The 22,800-nt window shown below is 41.4% G+C and overlaps 1 protein-coding gene across 1 annotated transcript in view; it reads left to right on the top strand.

Annotated features, from left to right (window-relative positions):
- dchs1a (dachsous cadherin-related 1a) overlaps positions 1-19,337 on the top strand; it is a 168,120-nt gene extending 148,783 nt beyond the window's left edge. Inside the window, exons 11-21 of the mRNA XM_017708591.2 lie at positions 3,842-4,081; positions 5,658-5,783; positions 6,021-6,230; positions 7,445-8,311; positions 9,664-9,777; positions 9,932-10,143; positions 10,477-10,628; positions 10,732-10,862; positions 11,193-11,479; positions 12,782-12,920; positions 13,040-19,337. Of these exons, the coding sequence (XP_017564080.1) occupies positions 3,842-4,081; positions 5,658-5,783; positions 6,021-6,230; positions 7,445-8,311; positions 9,664-9,777; positions 9,932-10,143; positions 10,477-10,628; positions 10,732-10,862; positions 11,193-11,479; positions 12,782-12,920; positions 13,040-15,642 (5,081 nt within the window). The 3' untranslated portion in view covers positions 15,643-19,337. The remainder of the gene's footprint in view (positions 1-3,841; positions 4,082-5,657; positions 5,784-6,020; positions 6,231-7,444; positions 8,312-9,663; positions 9,778-9,931; positions 10,144-10,476; positions 10,629-10,731; positions 10,863-11,192; positions 11,480-12,781; positions 12,921-13,039) is intronic.
- The last annotated feature ends 3,463 nt before the right edge of the window (positions 19,338-22,800 follow it).

Here is a 22,800-nt window from a genome sequence, read left to right as displayed (position 1 = left end):
CCCAGCCACTGCCCGAGGCAGTGCGGCTGTGCTGTACTGTACTGCAGATGCTGTGGTCCTCCTAGACTGGGCATAGTAAATTGTCCTAGTGTGATCAGTAAAACACATAACAACGTGTCAATGCTTTGGAGCAGGATTCAAGGAAAGTGTTATTGAAGAAGCCTTCAGTGCTCTGTAACTGTAAAGGAGCCTGCTTTGAAACTGTTTCTTATTCATACCAAATGTCCAGCCCATGGAGTTGCAGCAGAGGTCCCTGCTGAGCTTGTGTCTGTCCAGTGGTCTCCATTCTCAGCATGTTCATAGCCACACTGTCTCCCTAATCCTGCACAACTCCAGCTCTACCTCTCAGCACTCTCCTCGGTGTACTCTAAGCCAATTCCCTCTCACTGTGCCAAAAGTGTTACTCATGCTATTCACTGTCCGCTTGAGTGAGCCTTCTGTGTATGCATATGTGTGCATATGCTGATGATATAACCTCATGATATAGCCCAGAGTTCAGGAGACATCATGCCTACACTGCTGGTAGCTATTTACAGCATGTTTCTCCTGAGACAGACATCCCAGCAGCGCAGCGCCTTTCTCTCCTCTGGCAGGCTTTCTTTGTGGCTCCTTAAGACTCGTGTGAGTTCCACCAGGCACAGCACCAGCATGCCTGCGGGCTTTACGCAATTATGGAAGCATTTCAAACGTGTGCAGGAGCATGTGTGCCGTGTGTGTTTAAACCGTGCTGGTGTAGATCCATGCTCCTTCTCAAACATGCTGCTGGTCTTTTCCTACCAGCAGCATCTGCACCCCTCCTTCTCACAAACTCAAGGGTCTGTGCTGCAACACTTTTAGATTTAGCTTTTGCAAAAGCTGAACTTTCCCACAATTAATGAGCTACTCATGTAAAAAAAAAAAGTACACAATTATAGACTTTTCCCCCTCCCATGTGAAGTCAATCAGTTAAGACTTATTTAGTGTCTGAAGTTTGCTTCTTTAGATTGGCACTGAATTACAGTCTAAGATAAAAAAGGGGGCTTATACAGCACCAATTAGCATCAAAGAGCATCCCTAAAGCAAAGAGCATCACACACTCACCTCAAAGTACACAGACTTGTTATGTACACTCTTAAAAAAGAATGTTCATAAATGTTTATGTAGGTTTATGAAAGTTTAAAGCTTGTACCTGTTATGTAGCCTTATGAATGCTGCAATACAGTAAAGTATTACCCCATATTTTGGATATTACACACTTAAAGAAGATGGGTTTTCAGGGGTTCTTTAGTAATGACAATGGTTTCATACAGAACCATAAATACTCAAAGAATTAATAATTGCATAATTAATTCTTTATTAATTTTCTTTTCATGATAAAAGGGTTCTTCAGAATGATAGAGACCATGCTGTAGATGGTTTTATATAGAACCTTTTTGAAAAGGGTTCTATATAGGATCAAAAAGGGTTCTTCTATTGTGATGACATCAAGCTGGTAACAATAGAGGAACCCTTTTTGTTGCTATATAGAACCCTGGTGCTATAAAACCATCTACAGCACGTTTTCCATCAAGCTGAAGAACACTTTCATGATGCAAAGGGTTCTGTGAGTGGGCATGGTTCTACAGAACCATTTTCATTATTAAAGAACCCTTGAAGAACCATATTTTTAAGTTTGTAATATCCCATAATTGGGTAACACGTTGCTGTATGGCAGTGTTCATGTTCATAAGGCCACATGACAACTACATAGGTTTAAAAATTTTCATACACATATATAAACATTTAGAATTTACATAAACATTTATAAACATTTATAATATAATGTCAGACGCAAGCTTAACTATGTCTTCAAAATTTCAGCCAGAGTAAGCAAAAGCAGGAATCTCACTGATTGAATTAGTTCTTCATAATGCAGTAAACGATGAAAATCTTTTGTTTCCAACCTTTTGTGTGTGATTTCGAGTGTTGGGGTTTGAGGGCTTTGCATTATGGGCATTTTAGTGAAATTATGTCATTACCTTGGCAGTTGTAGTCACTGCCACAATGCAAAATTCTCTCCCTGCTTCTTTTAAATCTACAATAAACGCCACATCAGTACTACATTGCAGTCTAACACATCCTTTTGAAAATGGGAGAGGGCCAAAATGTGGGTATTACCCCAGAGTGGCAGGAAAATCACTCTGACCCTGGAGCTGGTCATCGTGACCACAGCATGGAGGCATAAATCAGGAAAGGTAAACAGCAGTAAATACAGTAATGCCATTCTCCTCACAGCTGGCAGTGGCATCCAGTTTGATACAGCTTCAAATGAGCCTTTGGGCAAATGAAGTGCTGCATGAAGTGCTTAAAGGAAAAATGCAAAACTAGCAATAGCTAATTTAGCTTTTTAATGTGTTTAGCTCCTTGAAAGATGCTATATGGATAAAGATTGTTATTATCATTATCATTACTATCTAGCTAGCATACTTACAAATGATGGATAAATCTATTATTTCAAGTTGTTTTGCACAGTAATTTTAAGCTCTGTATTTATTGCATGTATCAATTTTATTCTGTCCTTCAGACTGAAGCTTGTTCTCCAATGAAAGGCTTATTATCCAAAGCCTGGTCTAACCTTACAGGTGCAGCCAATTGCAAGACTAAAATTCTCTACTAAAAATGCAGAACTTGACTTGAATTCTCATGAAGTGACTTGTGAACGTCATGTTGCCTGATACACATTATGTCAACGTGTCATAGTGTCAACGTGGCATTGGCAAATGCTACCTTTATGACAAGTTACTGTCAACTGTTTATGTAGGTTTATGTCAGCTGTCCTGAAGATCTTGGGTAGGTGCCATGTTGCTTTAAGAGACCCTAGAGTAAAGTAGGAAAATGTGTGAATTAGAATTTTCACTAAACTACATCAGTTAAAGGAGGCAGCCCACAATAGCACTGCCTTTCCTCTGAGAGGGATTGTCAAGGAGTCGCAGAGGCTGCAAGTGCTTGAGCTGGTAATTCTAACCAGATTAAGGGCTGAGGGGCACGTTAGCTGAGTGCTAGGGAGCTAGAAGAGAGGCAGAAATAAGAACCAGAACCAAAACAGCCCGCGGTGACCCTGATCCCGTGCCTTTGCTGTCCAGCTAAACGGGTGTGGTGGGTTGTGTAAAAGCGTGAAATGGAGATCAGATCAATGAGCTTTCGTGTTCAGCTGGGGTTTTTGGGGAGGGGGTTGGAGATGAGGAGGGCAGCTCTAATTTCGGCAGGGCACGGCAGGCAGGGCTGTTGCGTGTCTGGAGCTTTTGTTTGCTTGTTCCCTCCCAGCGCTGCGCTCACTGTGGAAAAAACTCATAAACTGTGGGCAGATAGTTTGGGTTGTTATGACGGATAAATCATTTGCATTCAGGTAGGGAGAGCTCGACATGGGAAATGTTTTTCCTCTTCTTGTCCACCCATCATTTGCATTCAGGTAGGGAGAGCTCGACATGGGAAATGTTTTTCCTCTTCTTGTCCACCCATCCCACCATTCTGCTCTCCCGCCTTTGCTTCTCACCTCGTTTTTTTTCACCACAGAGAGGCGTTGGCTCACCATGGGCACTCTTAACTTTATGAATGTGGCAGGGATAATCGCATGCAAGCAGCTAATGTAGACCCAGCAAGCGTGAATGTGAGTGCGTGTGTAAACATCATGCGTGCTGGCGTGTAATTAGAAGCCAGCTTTAAACGGCTGTGTTCAGTGAAGTAATGTTTTTGTTACAAGTGGCAGAAAACAACATTACTGACTAATGAAAACTCTAATCCTATTCAAACTAATGAAAACAAAAATCCTATTAAAACTGTTATATCATTTATTAACCTCTTGGCTAATAACTCTCTGCAACAGGGTCCTTGTCTATCCTCAAGCCCATTGATCGTGAGGAGCTGGCCCAGTTCAACCTGACCATAGTAGCAGAGGATCACGGTGTCCCCCAACAGTCCAGCACTCAGCTACTGACCGTGCAGGTGATTGACGTGAATGATGAAGTGCCGTACTTTGAAGAGAACGTGTATGAGGCCTTCGTTACTGAAAACCAGCCTGCAGGAGCCACTGTACTGGTTGTGTCTGCTTCCGACTTGGACCAAGGTGAGATGTGCATGCCTGTACCTGAAGCCCCCAGAAGCAGGGCTGCCCACCTACTGAGTGTTTGGTTATTGTTCAGTAATTTATATGCACATACACCTATTGATACACCTTGGAGAGTGACTGCTCATTGAAGTATTTTGTCATTTTATTTTGAGTATCGTTTATAAGAGTCAAATGAAAAGTAGGATTTTCAGGTTTGAAACCAGTGTTCTATTTTTTCTGATTCTTTTCATGCAGCAGTGTGCAGGAAATCAGAGATCACCTGTCATTTGTTTCACTTTCTGTCAAAATGTCTATTAAGTTATTCTTTTTCAGATGTTTCTGAAGAACTTGCATCTAAGCATAAGCACTTGCATAAGGAAGGGAAGGTCATGAGTGAAAACATGAGTTCCCAAAACTGAAGTTTAAAAGTATGATTATAAAACTGATAGTTTCAATGGTAAAATCTGATTGGCCATTGTAAAATCCCCATACCTGTGACCGCTTCACAGCAACCTGAATTGCATATTACTGCTCACTGGCACAAAGAAAAAGCCCTTGTGCTGTTAAGGGAATAATCTTTGGCTCACATGCCGCTCGCATGGACCCCGGTTGTAATGACAAAAAACCTGTTTTTTGCTTAAACTGAGGGGCTGGAGACTTTTGTTGTTAACTAAAACTAGGCTGGTCAGCTAGCTTACAGGCTAAAAGTTAGTAAACATGCTAAACAACCCGTTGCACAGGCCACATTTTATGTTTTACTATTTCTTGTATGTTAAATTCAGCAAATAAACAGTAATTGTGCATTAAAATGTGCAGGATATGCTACTTTATTTCCACTTTTTGACACCAGGACCACCACTACTTTGTGTGCATGACTGTATGTGTCTCCTTATATAGAATGAAACATAAATAACTTGTATTTACTGGAAATTAAATGAATAAGTGGTCTCTGATATTTGCACAGTACTGTATATTTTCCCACTCTGACTTATCCTGCACTTTCTGTTTAAGTAATATATTCAGCTACTCTCTGACTTTCTCTCCACCTTGGAGGTTCATTGTACCTCCATCAAGTCATTAAATTAAAGATAAGCATGTTTGTTTATGAGTGTCATTTTCCTCCTGCATCCTTGTCGTGCTTGCTCAAGCTAAACACATCATGAACACGAATGGTTTTAATTGCTGGTGGTTCTTGGGGAGGGCCACATTCTCCTGGCCTTACTCAGGAGCATATAAAACAGAAGGATTATAAACTGACTCCCCAGGAGCAATTAGTGGGGAAAACAGGTGATGCTCTGCCAGACTGTTCGCCGTTAGCACGCAATCTGGCATCCAAACAGCAGGGGGAGGGCTGCCACAGCCAACTGCTTAGACAGCAAAATAAACTACAAACAAATAAAAAAAGCGAGCACACCACATGTGTTTCCGTGAGAAAAGCCAATTGTGCTCTGAGTACACAGTCTCATGAGAGTGATGGCTATTTTCTTCCTGTTACACATGTGGCTAATTTTATAGAGATACTGTGTAGAGTTAGCAGTGAAGGACAAGGATAGTGTAAGACCTGTATGAATTACATAAGTGTGATTTTCCACAGGGAGCAATGGTGCTGTGACATATGGTGGCATGACAGCGGATGACTTCAGCATCCATCCAGTGACAGGTGTTATAGTAACCACCAAAGCCCTGGACAGGGAAGCCCAGGAGGATTACACTGTGACAGGTACTCATGCCAACAGCAAATAGCTTGCTTGTTATAATATGTATGAGGAAAAGAAATATTACCAACTGCCAAGTGAGCGTGTAATTGCTTAGTTTATATATACCAATGTGTTCAATGATGCCAGTTTAATGTCAAAACAGCACTGACATGAGTTGCTGCAGGAAATAGTAGTGCCGGTATCTATTTCTTTCAAATGATAGCAAAAAAAACTTATGTTACCCTTTGCCTTTTAAACAGTGTATGTCAAAGACGGTGGTTTTCCACCTAATTTTGCCAAGGCCACAGTGCATATCACGGTGCTGGATGAGAATGACAACAGGCCAGCCTTTGGGAGGGTGTATTACAGCCTCGAGGTGCCTGAGAACCTGGAGCCGGTGACCCTGTTCACCCTGAGAGCAACTGACCTGGACTCGGGTGATAGTGGGCTGGTGCAATACAAAATCACAGGTAGGAGCTACTGGCCAGTTAGCGTAAGCTTTAATGCAGTGATAGTATGTTTATAAACCCCTTGTTGGGGTTGTAAAGCTTTGTGGTGTATGCATATGGGAATTGACCGTGTGTGCCCTTGCTTTTGTTAAAAGCTTTTTTGTGTGTTATGTAAATCCAGTAATAGCTAATACACTAGAGGTAAATTATGTAAATGTTATAAACTAGACAACAAAAGGTATTTTTAAATGTTTTCTTCAAAATTTCAATTATTTTGAGAACAATAAGTTATTAAATGATAAATAACATCATGGTGAGCCATGACTGTTAGAATTGGACCATATTTTTTAAAATGCAGAACATCTATGATAATGCTAATTTCTGCTGGCACCCTATGGTGTTTCTAATAGTATGTTAACACTAAGCTAAACTGATATTCGTGAGCATTTTTTGTTCTAGATTGAATATGAACGTTTGAAGCTTGAAAAAAAGACATGCAACATGTTTTGTTTGGCAATTGTAACAGATATAAACATGTGTTTTACTTTGTATGAAGCAGTTTTAAAGTGACTCTTTCAGTAACGAGTCCTGTCATATAGCTACTGCCGTTTTCCATTCCCAACAGATGGATTATAAACTCAAACCTGGTTAGACTATGAACTCATGTTCATAGTCACTGATGGACTTTCAGAAGGCGTATAGTGATGTTTTTTCTACAGAATTCATCTCACTCATTGTAAATAATTAGCTGATTCCTGTCATTCCTAATTATGTTGATAGCTAATATAGTCTGTGTGGCCTTCTGTTCAGCTCCTGAAGGCCTAACCAATTGGAAATCTAGTTTGGTTACATCTACCTAGATACTATGTAGAAAAAATGTTGATAGGACAACAATTTCTTTTGTCCATTTCAAGTGTTTTAACTCTTGTTTCCATCCAAAACGTAACAATAAAAATTGAGTAGTACAACATATTTGCAGAGTTTAAATACAAGCATGATTATCCTAATAACTCTGTGTAATATAGCTTTCTCTTTCTTGTCATTTTAGAATAATTTACAGCTTCATTCATTATCCTGGACACACAAGCATGGGAAACTTGTGAAGTGGCACTGAGCTGGCACATTATTCTCATGTTTTAATCAGTTGAAACTTTTCAATTGGTATTAAAACTTGGCTTATATAATAATTAAATAATGGCATCTCTGTCTAATATGTCTTGATCCATGTTATTCAGATGGAGACCCTTCAGGAGACTTTCACTTGGACCACAAATCGGGTGTTCTGTCCACTTCCAGGGCTTTGGACAGGGAGCAGAAAGCCCGGTACACACTCACTGTGGAAGCTCATGATCTGGGCACCCCTGCTCTCAGCAGCACTGTCACTCTGGACATCAGTGTCCTGGACCTAAATGACAACAGTCCTGTGTTTACCAGCAGCAGCTACACAGTAGAAATTGCTGAGGATGTCCCTGAAGGCTCTTTCGTATTGGAGGTTACAGCTACTGACCAAGATGAGGGCTCCAACGGCCAGGTGGTCTACTTCTTGAGTCGAGAGTCCAGGGGCATGTTCATTGTGGACCAGCACACTGGTCGCATCATCACAGCAGCTGCACTCGACCGGGAGAAAGTCCCATCCTACAGCTTCCAGGTGTACGCTATGGACTCCTCCGCTGGCGATCCACACAACTCTTCAGCTCAGGTGACCATCCACATCCTTGATGTAAACGACAATGCACCCTTCTTCATCACAGACCCCCTTATCATCAACATCTCCAGCAGCAGCATCGCCAGCCATCGAGTGCTGGCTACCATGAGAGCTGAGGACAAGGACTTTGGGGCTAATGGTTCAGTGTTCTATCGTTTCGCCAACCCTGTTAAAGGCTTTACCATAAATTCACTGACTGGGGACATTCAGGCCACTGAGAAGCTCCACAGTTTGACCCAAAGCCAGAGGACGCTGATAGTGCAAGCCATGGACCAGGGAAGTCCACCACAGTCTTCACTGGGAGTGGTAGTGGTCTATATACGGGAGCAGAGCTACAGGGGAATCCGCTTCAGCCGAAACTCCAAGGATGTCAGCCTACAGGAAAATGCCGCCAAAGGTCAGGAACTGAGTTCAGCTCAAAATCTTATTAGGCTGAGTTCAAGTCTCAGGAATGGGTAACATACTCTGACTCAGTTAGTTGTATTGTAAGCAGTATATGTGTGATATTTATTTGGTTGTAGTTCTTTCTTTGGTTGTTGTACTTCTCTTATTTTAGAACAGTACCTCAAGTCTGGGACAGAAATCCGAAAGACAGAATAAAACATATAATTATTCATTATTTGCTGGTCACATCATCCTCCGATTGGGATAAAGATATATTTGATTTCATTACTCAATTTCAGAGTAATTAGTGAATACAGTATAGGCGTTTTAAATGAAGTCACACAGTATTTCTGAGAAATCCACAGTGCTTCATTGATTGCATTTCCATTCAACATAGCAATTAAAGAAAATTAAGTAATTTATGTTTGAGCATCAGCAAAAACATGAAACATATTATGGCATCCGCCTGTACCCTTTGCCTCTGGACCTGCGGCGAAGCCACTTTAATTTGCCTCACATTGAATCCCGGTGAACAAACCAGAGAGCGGGGGCAGCAATGGTGCCCAGGAGGCGGGGCTTCCCATCCCCTATTCACTCGCGGTTCTCCTCTTCCTGCTGTCCTTTTGGGGCTTCACCCTTGCTTGGGGTTCAGGTCTCGCCTTCCTGCCGGTCATCGGGGCACATGCCACACATATATTTAACTGAAATAACACAAACTACAGCTACTAAATGTAATACTGACAACCGAAGATTTTTGATGTGCCACCACACAATTTTAAAAAATCTACAATGATAGTTTACATCTCAAGTTCAGTCTTAGATGTTTGTTGCGTTTTCACTTCTCCTGATCTATGTAATCGCGAACACATTCAATAATGTTGGGCTCAGGGCTCTGAGATGACCAGTCCATTGTTCTAAGAACACCAGCAGCCATAGCACTGAGCTGTCTTCTCACAGTGCAAGGTTGGACAGAAACACCTGTGGATTTTTTCAGATCTGAATCAAGAGTGGAGCTTGATTTTCTCCTCTCTCTCAAAGATGAGAGCTGTAAGTATTGTTTATCTGATAGTGACGGTGTTGGTGATCTACTAAATCTTGATTGATTGTTGAGAGTCACATTTTCTCTGTATCTTTTAAAAACTTTTTGGGAAACTCCTGTTTTTCACTTATTTTACTTTAACTTTTCCCCATCCTTATGCAGGTGAATTATCGTATATCTGATCTCATCAGAAATATCTAACGAAAAAAATAAAAACTTGTACTTTGTACTGGAAATGATATAAATTAAGGGTGATCTTTGACTTTTGCACAATACTGTACATCTACCAGTAGTGTAACAAACTGTCTGTCTTATGGTTCTTTTAGGCACTGCAGTGGTGCAGATCCAGGCCCAGTATCCTGATGGCTCCCGCAGTGGAATCACTTATAGCATCTTCAGTGGCAATAAGCTACAGTCTTTCAGCATTAGCCCCACTACAGGTAAGAGTGTAGCTTCAGTTTACAAAGCCTTTTGCAGGTGTTCTGGATAAACTGAGCTTCCCAAAAAAAGCCTGCCCAGTTATATACCATAGATTAATACAGCTGATACCATTTACTGTTACTTCAGCAGTAATTTATTTGTATGTCTCTTCAGGTGAAATCTGGGTGGAGAGCTCCAAGGGGCTGGATTTTGAAGAGACCCCTAGACTCCGCCTAGTGGTCAAGGCTGAAACTGCATCCTCCAGTTCTTTCATGGCAGTTAACCTGATCCTGCAAGATGTCAATGACAACTTGCCACGCTTCCAGCTCCACAATTACGTTGCTTATGTTCGTGAGGCCCAGGGATATGATTTCCCCATCATTCAGGTGCAGTAGCTTGCCCCCCATGTTTTCATAATAGTTGACTTTTGTAAAAGTGTGAAGTTGTGGACTAAAGCACCCCATGCTCTGAAGAGATCTGAACAGTTTCAACACAGGCCTGTACAGTTTCTGTGGCTTTCCCTTCATTGTTTTCATTACCCATGATTAAAATATAGTCTCAGCTGTTCCGCTCAGCCATAACCATTTCCCTCTATTTTTTCTTCCTTAAAAAAAAGAAAGTTCCAAGCCCAATATTGCTCAGAGTTTCAAGTTACATTGCAGCAGCTGTTGCGAATCCGCCTGTATTTTCATTCCAAATATGACCGGTAATTTCCTCAGGTGCTGGCAGACGACCTTGACCAGGGTCAGAACGGCCAGGTGACCTACTCCATCAGGTCATCATCCATGAGTGGCCTGTTCAAGATCGACCCTCTCACGGGTAGCATCTCCACAGCAGCTATCATGGACAGAGAAATCTGGACACAGACTAAGTATTAGTTCATTTCGGACCTGTACATCCTGATGATTGTGGTGGAAATGGTCTCCTCGTAAATTGACAGTGGTTTTTTAAATGTTTTTTATTTGTGTTCTCAGGCTGGTCGTCATGGCGACGGACAGGGGCAGTCCTCGATTAGCAGGCTCTGCCACTCTCACCGTTATCATAGTGGATCTGAACGACAACCGGCCTACCATCCCAATGCCTCGCGAAGTGCGCGTCCCTGAGAGTGAGTTGACTGCTAGGTGAACTCAATACCACTGATGTTATCAGTTAACTCTAGCCGCACTAGTCTGTGGTGGGCAAACAGCCAGGGTAACAGTGCTGAAAGATCAACTCAATTACAATTACCGCCTCTACCCCTAAGCTCTTAGTGATCACATCCTGTCAGAAGGATGTAGTATCATATTTTTCCTAGGATTGTGAAAATTAAAAGCAAACACTCAGACATGACGGCCCAAGGGTGGAAAGCTGTAATACTCATGTACACTCTCTGTCATTTTAAGTGACCTCATGATAATTCAGTTTACAGATCTAAAGGGTGTTCGGTTTCTTTCAGACACACTGATTGGGACAGTGATCACCCAGGTAACGGGAAATGATGTGGACTCTGGTCCCGCCCTCTTTTACTCTCTGCACCTGGACTCCGACTCTCAGGGGAAATTTGGAATCCACCGCTACGGAGGTGGAGTCTCCCTGACCGGTCAGTTGGACTATGAGAAGAGGACGTGGTACACTGTCACCATCAGCACATCAGACTCCATGCATCAGAGTGAAGCCAATTTGACGGTACTGGTGGAGGACGTAAATGATAATGCCCCAGTCTTCACTCAGGACCTTTACCAGGTGCGGTTAATGGGAGAAATTACAATTAGAGGGTCACAAAAAGTCAATACAGGGAAACGCTGAAATTTTGGCCAGTGAAAATGGTTGAAAAATGCATTTTCAGTTCAACTACAATGAAGTGTTAAAACGAAAATACAGTAAAGTAAAAAATCCAGTGTAACAGTAAGTCTTGTGCATCTTTTATATAGTGATAGAAGAAATGGCACCACGCAGAAAGTGTTTAATTGGCCCTTGCCAAGTTCTCAGAATAGTTTGATAGAGTTAAAGACATAATCTAAACTTGCAAATATATTGTGGTGCTGATCAGAAATACAGCCATAATTTTGGCTCATTAATGCTCTTTATTGGCAAACAGCAGAAAAAGCCCCTTTTGTAACAACTGAAATGAAAGCATGTCACTCCTAGCCCTAAACTCTTTCTTAATGCCAAGCACTAACTCAATGTAGCTAAACCCATACCCTCAACATAAAACAACACATAAAACACACATGACCAATTCAAACTAGGAACAACAACATACAATGTAAATTGTCCCTTTTACAGGGGGTGTGCTTTTCTCAAGAGTCTCTTGGAATAGAAATCTGCGTAACCAACCTTCTAGTCCAATAATATCTGTCTGCAGAGCTACAGTTTCATGCCAGCAGTTTTATTCCAGCAGATTCAAGCCAATGGCATTCAGCATGTGCGCTGACACTTGTTTTGGTTTTTTTTAGCGAGTTACAGGCTAATCAACATTTCAGTTGTTTTATGTGAATTTCCAAAATATTTGTGATAAATTTACTTTGGGCTAATGGTATATTTTAAGCTTTAAGCTTTTGGTTTAAATGTATCCCTGCTGAAAAAATCCACATCTGATGATTTTGTAATGTTTTTTGGCCTGTGGTTAAACCGGTTACCATTGGTTGATGTGTATATTGGCAATATGCTTTCCCTTCCTGAATGGTAATATGCATGGTGAAACATACAACCAGCACAAACAGTCATTGTTTACATCAGAGTATTATAAATGAGGACACTGGCCAATGGTTGAAATGTGAATGGGAACACTCATAACGCTCAACTTTCTTATAAGGACTTTTTTCACATGGCACAATCACATTATTCTACTGTGCATGCGTTCCACTGGCCTGAAACTGAAGTGAAACTGTGGGTGTAAATATACAGCTCTGTCACTCATCAGTCAGACCCTTCTCTCGCTCTCTCATGAGGGTCGCATGCCCCCATAGCAGCTTCCACAATATATAGATTTAGATTCCAAATTTTATTTGTGCCAACAATCAGAAATCTGTGTTTTCTTTTTAGGCAACACTTGCTGAACATTCTCCAGCTGGTAGTTCTGTTATCACTGTGACTGCTACAGACCGGGACTCTGGGGAGAATGGCAAGGTTACATATAGAGTCGTGTCAACAAGAGACATGTTCTACATTGACTCAAGCAATGGTAAGTATTTATTACCTGTGTGTTATAAACCCAAATGTTTGCATGGTTTGAAGGCATAACCATGTCTGACAAAATCATACTTTTCATCATATATGTTTCAATGTTTTATCTCTGTGCAGGTACCCTGTTTATCAACCAGGAGGCAAAGTTTGATTCTGAGCGTCCGTCCTTCCTTGTGGTGATTGAGGCTCGTGATGGTGGAAATCCACCACTGACTACTCTCACCACAGTGCAAGTACAGGTGACTGATGTCAATGATAATGCCCCTGTGTTCCATCAAAACGAGTACAGAGCTGCTGTCTCAGAAGATGAGCTCCCTGGATCTACTGTCCTCACTTTAGAAGCTATTGATGGAGACCTTACCAGGGACAACTGTGGATTTGACTTTGCTATTGCAAGTGGAAACACTGGCAATGTCTTCCAGATTGAAAGTAGTGTGCGCTTCACTGAGGGCCATGGATTTCAGATAGTGGGAACACTAATCTTAGCTGAGAGGCTTGATTTTGAACTTGTATCTGTCTACAACCTGACTATTGTCGCTTCAGACCGTGGCGTTCCCCAACAAAGCTCAAGTGTTCCTGTCTTAATCACAGTAATGGATACCAATGACAATGCACCAGCCTTTAGTAGGGCAGAGTACAATGTTGTCCTCAGCGAAGGGGCAGAAACTGGTAAGGAAATACTTCGATTGTCTGCTCTGGATCCAGATTCCACCCCTAATGGAAAGGTGCAGTACTCTATCAGCTCTGGAGATGAGAGTGAACTCTTCTTTTTGGACCAGACGAGTGGTGCGCTTCGTGTGCGGAGGTCTTTGGATAGTGAGTGGCGCTCCGCTCATACACTCATCGTGCAAGCCTCTGATGGTCAGGGCCACTTTGCTCTTGTTCCTGTTAACGTAGAGGTCAAGGACATCAATGACAATCGCCCTTTCTTTCCTCTTAAAACGCTGACGGCAAGCATTCGTGAAAATCGGCCTCAGAATGCCCTCGTCACTATGCTACATGCCATTGATCATGATGCTGGTGCATTTGGCCAGCTGAGGTATTACATGATGGACAAATCAGGAAATGGCAAAGAGTCATTTGTGGTCAATCAGACATCTGGCGAAGTCAGAACACGCTACAGTTTTGACTTTGAGAAAATGAACTTGTTTCACTTTATTGCCGTAGCAGTGGATGCAGGCAACTACTCAGCAACCGCTACAGTTCAGGTGTATGTGACTGGGGAGGATGAGTATGACCCTGTTTTCACCAGCTCACACTTTGCCTTCCATGTCCCTGAGGGAGCAAAAAAGGGGCAGAGCATTGGCCAAGTTCTTGCCAAAGATGAAGATGGAGGTGTGGATGGGATTGTTCTTTATACTCTATCTGAAAGTTCCCCATACTTCGAGGTCAACATCTCCACGGGGGTCATCTCCCTGAAGATGGATGCACATGGCCGGCACACAAGCCGCTCTAAGAGGGAAACCCGTCAGATGACTCTGGAAGTTATAGCTCACAGCCCATTGGAGAGCTCCCGTGTAGCCACTACCCAGCTTACCATTGATGTCACGCATACATCCTTTGGTTTAACCTCTGACATGAATATGCTGCTGGCTAGTGTCATCGCTGCTTCCTTAGCAGCTATAGTAGTCTTGATCATAATCGTGGTGGTGCTCTTCCTATTGCGATCCAGAAGGAAGAAATACCAAGAGGCACATGCTAGAATCGTGACCTCTGGCACAGTACTGGAGACTCTTGATGAACCCAAAGTTCATGGAAGTGAGAAACTCTACCACCAAACTCTTCCTGGATATGCTGCAGACCAGAGTGGGGGTGGAGGAGGGCCCTACACTCGAGGGGGATCACTGGACCCATCCCATTCCAGTGGACGAGGCTCAGCTGAGGCAGAGGCGGCGGAGGATGATGAGATCCGCATGATCAACGAATATCCACGTGTCTCCAGCATTTCCTCCTCCATGCAGGAGCACATAGCTGCCCGTGGACCTGACTCTGGGATCCAACAAGATGCTGACCAGCTTTCTGACATCTCTGGTGAACCTGGAATGGAGATGAATCAGTGGTTTAAAGGAAAGAAGATGGGAAGCTTGAGTGGGACTCTCTTGGCAGGCCAGACCCCAGTGTACCGAGATGAAGGTGGTGGATATCTTGGGGTAGGAAGAGGGCTTAATATCTCACAGACTAAAGACTATACTTTCCCAGAGGATGGGAAACCTATGGTGGATGGCTCTCTGACTGCAATTGTGGCTAGCGATGAGGAACTGAGGGGCAGCTACAATTGGGACTACCTCCTTAACTGGTGCCCTCAGTTCCAGCCACTGGCAAATGTATTTACAGAAATAGCCCGGTTAAAAGACGAGAATGCCCCAGTTAACACACGCCGACCTTTTCAGCCCAAACTGAAGGCTGATCCCAAACCCAGAATTGACCCCCCTCCTCTTATAACATCTGTAGCTCACCCTGGAGCTAAAACTGTACTTCCAAAACCTGCTGTTGGACGAACTCTTCCCCACCTATCCTCTTTAAAACGATCTCCCATCAGCCATGATGGCTCTGTCTCCTCAATAGCCATGTCTCCCAGTTTCTCACCTTCCCTCTCTCCACTTGCTGCCCGTTCCCCAGCCATTTCCCCATTTGGGGTCAGCCAAGGCCCATCTGCCTCCATTATCAGCACGACTGAACACTCTGTGGAGCACACTGAAGAGGCTGAGCTTAGGATTTAAACATTTAAACGCCTTGTACTGTTCCAAAAGCATCCCGCCTGACTCAGGACTCTGTACATGACAGTCATCCAACTTGGCCATAATGTCATGTTGCCTCACTGGCTGGCCAGAGAGCTGAGGATGCAGTGTTTAATTACCATATTGGACAGTTGAAGTCAGAATGGCTTCTTACAGATGCTCTCTCCACATATTTGACTTGGTAGCAAAGGACATGTTCTGTTGCCTGCGTTTGCACATTCTATAGGAGAGCTAGGTTTGATGTCAATGTTTTGTAAGAGACGAACACTTTTTGTATTATATATTTTTGTACCAGTATTTGTGTGTTTTTGACTAGAAGATGGCATTACTCATGTCATAAGGTTGTCATAACCTCTGATTATAACTGTTATTTGTATATATGTGACTGTAACAGTAAGTTTGTAACAAGAGTTGTTCTAGTTTGTCTAATTTACAGTTGGCATTTTGCTTTTACTTCTCATTGATATTATGAATAACGTTTATTGTCTTATCAATATTTATAAAACAAACAAATTTTACAGGCTAGTCAGATGTAACAGACTATGAAGTATTTTGTTATTCCAAAAAAAAAGGTATCATACATGCTGCTCTCCTCTCAGCTATGGGCACACATGACTTAAGCTAAAGAAAACACAAAAAGCAGCCAAGCACATTCATTAATACTCTCAATGCTTTTGCATTTTAATAAAGAATTCTGTCCTTATTCTAGCTGCCCAGCGATCCACAATACGTTTGACCCAAATTAATCACATTGTGGGTTAGAGAAGTGGACTGGTCATGGAAGTCCTCATGGAAGAATGTTGAGTCATGCTGTTTTTTTATTCAAATCCCAGTATGCTGCAAAAAAATGACATCTTTGCGAGTGAAAATATTTTAAATAGAGTTGTAATACCTGATATTTCTCATTATGAGATTAATATTGTAAGATGTTTCAAAAGTGTGTCACAAATATCAGCCCTAACTGGCCAATATTTTTTCAGGTTTGATCAAATAGCAGACTTCTAATAAGTTCTAGTAAGTTCAATAATCTTCTAAAACAATCTCAAAATTAAAAATATTAAATATGTTAACTAGTTTATAGCACAGCATAAATAAAATTAAGTAGTTTCAGTATAGATCACGTCAGCATTTTAAAGTAAAACTACTCAAGAGACTAAAGATGCTGAAATAAACCTATTTTGTAGCTTAACAATGGCCTATTATTCTTTGATGCTAGTGGGCCATCACATGGGCAAATCCAGGGTCATAGTCTAAACAGTCCAGGGTCATAGAGCCAACACAGATTGATTGGGGGGCAGACATGACAGAAACCAGAATCAAGCAGAACAAACAGAACAGTACAAACAGAACAAACAACAATACATAGACCAGTACAAAGACCAACGTCCAGACAGGGGAAAACACAGGCTTAAAATACAAGAGGAACAGGCAGGAACACAGGTGGAAACAATCAGGGGTGGAGTCACGAAATGAGGGGCTGGACTAAAAAACCAAAACAAAGAACACACGGGCTAAACCAAAACACAACACGGACACATGGACAGGACTGGGAGGGGCCAATCGTGACAGATGCCCTTTAACATTTTGATAATAACCATTTTTAACCACCAAAGTAAATTTGAAATATCTTTAATTTGTGAAATAGTACAAACAAAACTGGACACTATATAGATAAACCTATTTAAGTATAGCTTTCTACCACTCCGCCTGACAAAAATGGTGGTACATGTTGTTTAATTTCTAGAAAGCGCTTCTAATTTCTAATTTCTAAACAGAGCAGCAGTTACATTCTGACACTTGCACAAGCACCCAACTGCTGCTCTATTTAAGGTGGATCAGGAATTTTGAATAAGAAGCCATCTCCATTTCCGCTAAGGACATTTTTCTTATATATACATCCTATGTGCTTGTGCCTCTGACCAGCAGAAATTGCTGGTATTAGGAAAATATTACAGTAATTCATGCTTCAGTATCATCAGGTCCACAGCCCCGAAACCGCAGCCTGAATCTGATACAGCTGACCAAGTCAGGTGACTAGAAAGTAAGCATAGCAGTCGTTAGCATGTTTTTAGCATGTTAAGTCCTGTGTAGTGTGCTCATCTTGTGGGGCCTGAAGAATGATCCAGTGTTTACAAGGTACATTGAGGCATGACAAGAAAAAACACCTGACCTCCACTGTTTGTGCAAAAGTTTCAATCAGTCTACCACCCATTTTTACATTTAAGGTGATCTCACTTGCCAAGATGTCATTGTTTGCACTGCAGGTGTTGTACCACTTTTCCCCCAAAAGGTATAATCAAAGGTAGGCCAACTGCCTAATATCTACACTAAGAAGACCTGGATCCCAGTTACAAACAAAACTTGGCTTGAGTCATGTTAGATGCTAATTAACAGACTAAAAAACAAAACTTTCATCTTTTCTCCTGGCAGCCTGTGGTAGCACGTCGGTAGATTTTCACACATCTTTCATGTGATAATGTGCATCGCATTTGTAAACAGCTCAAATGAACTGGAAATCTGCCTGGCCTTCCCATGTCTTGCTTTTTTACCCTTAAGCGTTTTGCTATTAAAGCCAGTTATATTGCCTGAAATCAAAGTATGTGGACACTTTGCAAAGAAACTAAGTGGATCTATGTATCTGAGCAGCACTATGGTACTGTATTCCAATCAAATGTTTTACAAGTGTTAAGTCATCAACAACTGCATCACAACTCTTGCTAATGAGGATACACCAGTATCCTGGCCTCATGTCTTCTCTCCTTGCCAGTTTTAAACAACACATTCTTTGTGGTGGCCCTTTCCATGCCTTCCTTGATAATTTCAAGTGCATTTTTTAGACTATTTCAGTGTTTACTTACTGTAGCATTCAAATGAAAACAAAAACGCTGCTCGATTTTTTTTTTAATGAAGGAGGCAGTACACAGTTCAGCAAATCTGCCTGCCTAGTGAAATGAATGTACTGTGTATCCTTTTTGACTTCTCTTCATCATTGCTTGTGACTGATGTTTGTTGCCAAGACTTTATATGCCTTTTTTGATGAAGAATATGACGGTGAACAGTATTATTAATGTTACCATATTAGCAGTATTACCAGTGAATTCACATGGTCGTGCCTTCTATTCAGATGCCTGTAAGCTGTGGGTCAACTCCATTCTTAGCAGTTTCTTTCTCCTAATCTGCTGCTGTGTCTCACCTAGAGCTTATTCTTCTGGATTTATTCTAACATTCTTCTTTCATGTGGTGCTTCTTTCTATTTCTACAGGTTGTATAGGTTCATATGTATATATGCATACATATTGATTTCCAGTTGAAGCGTTGCCATTGAGTACCATTGGAGATTTACACAAAACTGCCATTTCCTATTCATTGTTCAGTCCCACTGTGCCTACTAATTGTTAGCTGCTTGTTATAGTAAACTTGATTTCTTAGGAAGCTTAATGTTAGTTCATAGAAAACTGCAGTATTGTAGTCTAATGATGTTTGTGTGAATTAGTTTGTAGAATGACACCCTGCCTTTCCTGCCAGTGCTGCGTTCATTTAAGTGGCCAATAGCTGTAGCTACATGTGTGCTGTTGCATAAACAAGCAATGTCTGAATCCAATTAACTGTGAAATTCAGGATGTGCCATTCCTATGCTGTTTCTGATGAAAATAAATGTACACTTGTTTACATTCTCATGGATCGTATTGCCTGTAAAGTTCACCAGAAAGTTCACAGTGTGGTGCCCTTTGAGTATAATGTTGCTGCCTAAGATTTAGCTCATCATTTGTCCAGCCGTTGCACTCCATAATCCAAAGGTCAGTGACTTAATAGCTGTTGTTTTTCTCCTTTGTAAATGCTAAGCAGATCTCACTGAACATTTAATTATCCAACCATATCCTAACCCTTCATGGACCAGAGTACATTTATACTGTATTTGTCAAAGTGCCTAATTAAAATGTATTCATAATCAGAAGTGACCTCTAACTAGAATCTTCTTGCACCTTGTTTCTCAGTTCTCTTTCTCAGTGCTTTTGGACAGAGTAATAAGGTTTCATTCTTTGATTTGTTCTTTCTGTTTTTCAACGTCAAATCTTCCCAAGGTTCCCCAGCTTGGCATGCTTGGTCTTTATGGAAGGCCTCAGTTGAAGTATGTTGATGTTAACATTCTCTACTGCTTTGCTTTTAAATTGAATCAGGGCCTCCTTTTAACTGGAAGGCAAAATCCTACCATATCTAATCAGTTCTAATCATCTGAAAAGGCAGAAGGTATCTGACCTTTTGAAGCTGTTCCTGAAAGATGGATCAGTGACTAAGCCTGTGAATAAACTGGAGTGTCAGCATGAGTGGGAAAGCTGTTAGCTGAATCCCAAATAGATACAAAATGATGACCAAAATGGATGAAATATGGATGCTGGTTTTAGTTTGTGTCACAAACAAAGGAAAAAACATGTGCAGTCCTCCACTGAACCATACAATACACATGTTAAAGCCAATAGCAGATGTGAAAAAGAAAGGATCTTTTAGTTAGCTAATGAAATATTTCCAGGTTTTTCCATATTTCCAACCAAGTGCACATAGGTCTGTTTGGACCAGCGGAGACATTATGTGTCTATGGTTCTACATGTTCTTTAATAAATTAAAATGTTTGTGCTAGGAGGGAGTGACTTCTCATACTATGACCCAAGGAAGAGGACACAGCAGGTAAAAGATTTTTTCCTCATATGTGACACAGATGTGTCGTTTGTGTGGCCGTGTGAACGGCAAAAAATGCATTGAATCTGATATTTTCAATTCCGATTTGAGACGCTTTCATATGTAATACTGAAATCCGATCCATATCCGATCTGCAGCGATGCGACTCAGGTCTGAACAGCCAGATTGGAATTCATGTGACTTTTACATCAATCCAACTCGACATTCATCATAATCTTGCACTGCTGAGGCTCATAAACATTTAGTCTGATGTTTCTGTACAAAAAATAGAAGAAACTCATCATAGCCGCTCGCAAGTTTGAAGAGGTTTCAAACGAAACGGCCTAGTGTGGCTGGAGGAGCCTGAGGCCGCAGCGTCAGAGAACAGTTTAAAGAACCCGAAGACCTGAACCAAAGAAGTGGCCGTGGATGGATATGTGCCCTTTTTATGGCAAACTCGAACACATTGTGTTGCTGTCTTTTTTAATCTTTAAACTTTAATCGCTCCTGTGACGTTGACAAAGATGAAACTGAAAGCTCTGGGAGCGACTGGCCTTCAATGGCCGACATGACTGTTTACCTCTGGACAAGCACGACACGTGAAGCTCTGTTCTTTTGCCCATGCGGGTTGGTTTCGGAGCTGATCTGTTCAGACTGATGTCACATAAAGATCCCATTTAAAAGATAATGTGAACAGCCAAACAAAAAATCAGATTTGGGCCACTTTTACCTGCTGTATAAACGTAGCCTTAGTCTCCCTTCAGCTCTGCATTCTGGATGGTGTAATTGTTTAAAGGAAAATTGAGATGTAAACAAAGTGATTCAGAGCTGTTTTGATCTTAGAGAAACTTAGATTTTGTTTACAGTGATGGTGAGTAATTTAGGGGGTAATTTATTTTTCATAAGCTATTTCTAAGGAGATGCAACACCTGGTGGACCACCAACACTGTCACCTTTACATAGACATCACTTAAAGACTTCGTCTCTGAAAGAGAGGAGAAAATCAAGCTCCACTCTTGATTGAAATCTGAAAAATCCACAGGTGCTTCTCTCCAACCTTCCACTGTGTATAGACAACTCAACACTATGAGTCTGAAAGGGTGTGTAGCTGTCAAGAAGTTCTAACTACGAAAACAGAAATAAGAACATTTACAAAGAAAAGGTTTCTGGTGTTGTCAGAACAATGGACTGACCACCCCAGAGTCCACACCTCAACATCACTGAATGCGTTGATTACTTGAAGCTCAAGAAGGAGAAAATGCAACCAACTACTAAGACTAAACTTTGGAGGTGTGGAAAAACATCCCTGCAGAATTCTTTGAAAAGCTGAAAGTGAGTATCTGAACAGAATGGAAGCTGCACTAAAGGCAAAGACTGGACAAACTGAATACTGAAAAACGTGATATTTTATTTAGTCTAGTTATTTAATGGTCATTTTGACTTGAATTTAAATAAATTCCCCAAAACATTGCAAAACTACGTCTCAGGCATAAGGCTATGTATTTGTAACAATTTCAGACGCCTGGTTCCTGTCTCTGTGAACAATTCTGACTTGGTAAGTCTCTTTAAAAACATCTTTAGAGCATTTTACATCAAGCTTAACGATTTAATTAAAATTTAACTATACAGACATTTTGGAAATTCAGCAGAATTCTCTTGTAACCAAGCAAGCAAAGAATTTTTTTTAATGGATCTTTAAGCGTATAATGGAAAACAGGAGAACAAGTCCTGATTGGTGTGACAATCATAGTAATTTGAACATCCTGTGGAGTCAGGACCTAATGCATTTCAACATGTGGAATATGTGTAGGCCTCTTACAGTGTGACTCCACTGAAGCTATAACTACCTTCATTATTTAGCATCTTGATAATCTCGAAATCAATTGAGATTGCACTACTGACTAGCGAAAAAACAAATTCATTCACAGAAGAGACCGCTCTGGACTTACAAAGTCTTAATGATGGAGTGTGCACTTTGAAATGCAAATTATGCCATGGAGCTCAGTATTAGATGCTTTTCCAAAGATCAAGATGAATCATGGAGAGGCAGGGTGCAAATATGATTGTATTACTGCATCCCAGGATAAATGGAAAGTTAATCCAACATGTATCCAGGCCGCATCCCACACTTTCAGCTCTTCATGCTAGAAGGTCAGGTAAGGGGAGACATTTAAATGAGTTCCAACCTCACATTGCATCATCCTTTGGCATGAACGCTCTAGCTTGATGAGACAAAAGCTGAAGCCAGAGAGGTCCGAGTCAACACTGGCTATCCTGTGTCATGTGAGGATATGTAACCTAAGCCCTTCTAGCTTGTGCTGGTTCTTAGTAACTGGCTGTTCACATTGAACCTTGTCAGCAGCAAGCGAGGTGTGAATGACAAAGGATAGGGTACAGCATACACCACTACAAAGAGGTTTTATTTCTTTCCAGCTTGTCACTGTTTAGCTGAAGGTGTAGATGGAG

The sequence above is a fragment of the Pygocentrus nattereri genome, chromosome 17, assembly GCF_015220715.1.
Source record: "Pygocentrus nattereri isolate fPygNat1 chromosome 17, fPygNat1.pri, whole genome shotgun sequence".
In the NCBI taxonomy this organism is placed as follows: Eukaryota; Metazoa; Chordata; class Actinopteri; order Characiformes; family Serrasalmidae; genus Pygocentrus; species Pygocentrus nattereri.
This window is presented reverse-complemented; position numbering and strand designations above follow the sequence as displayed.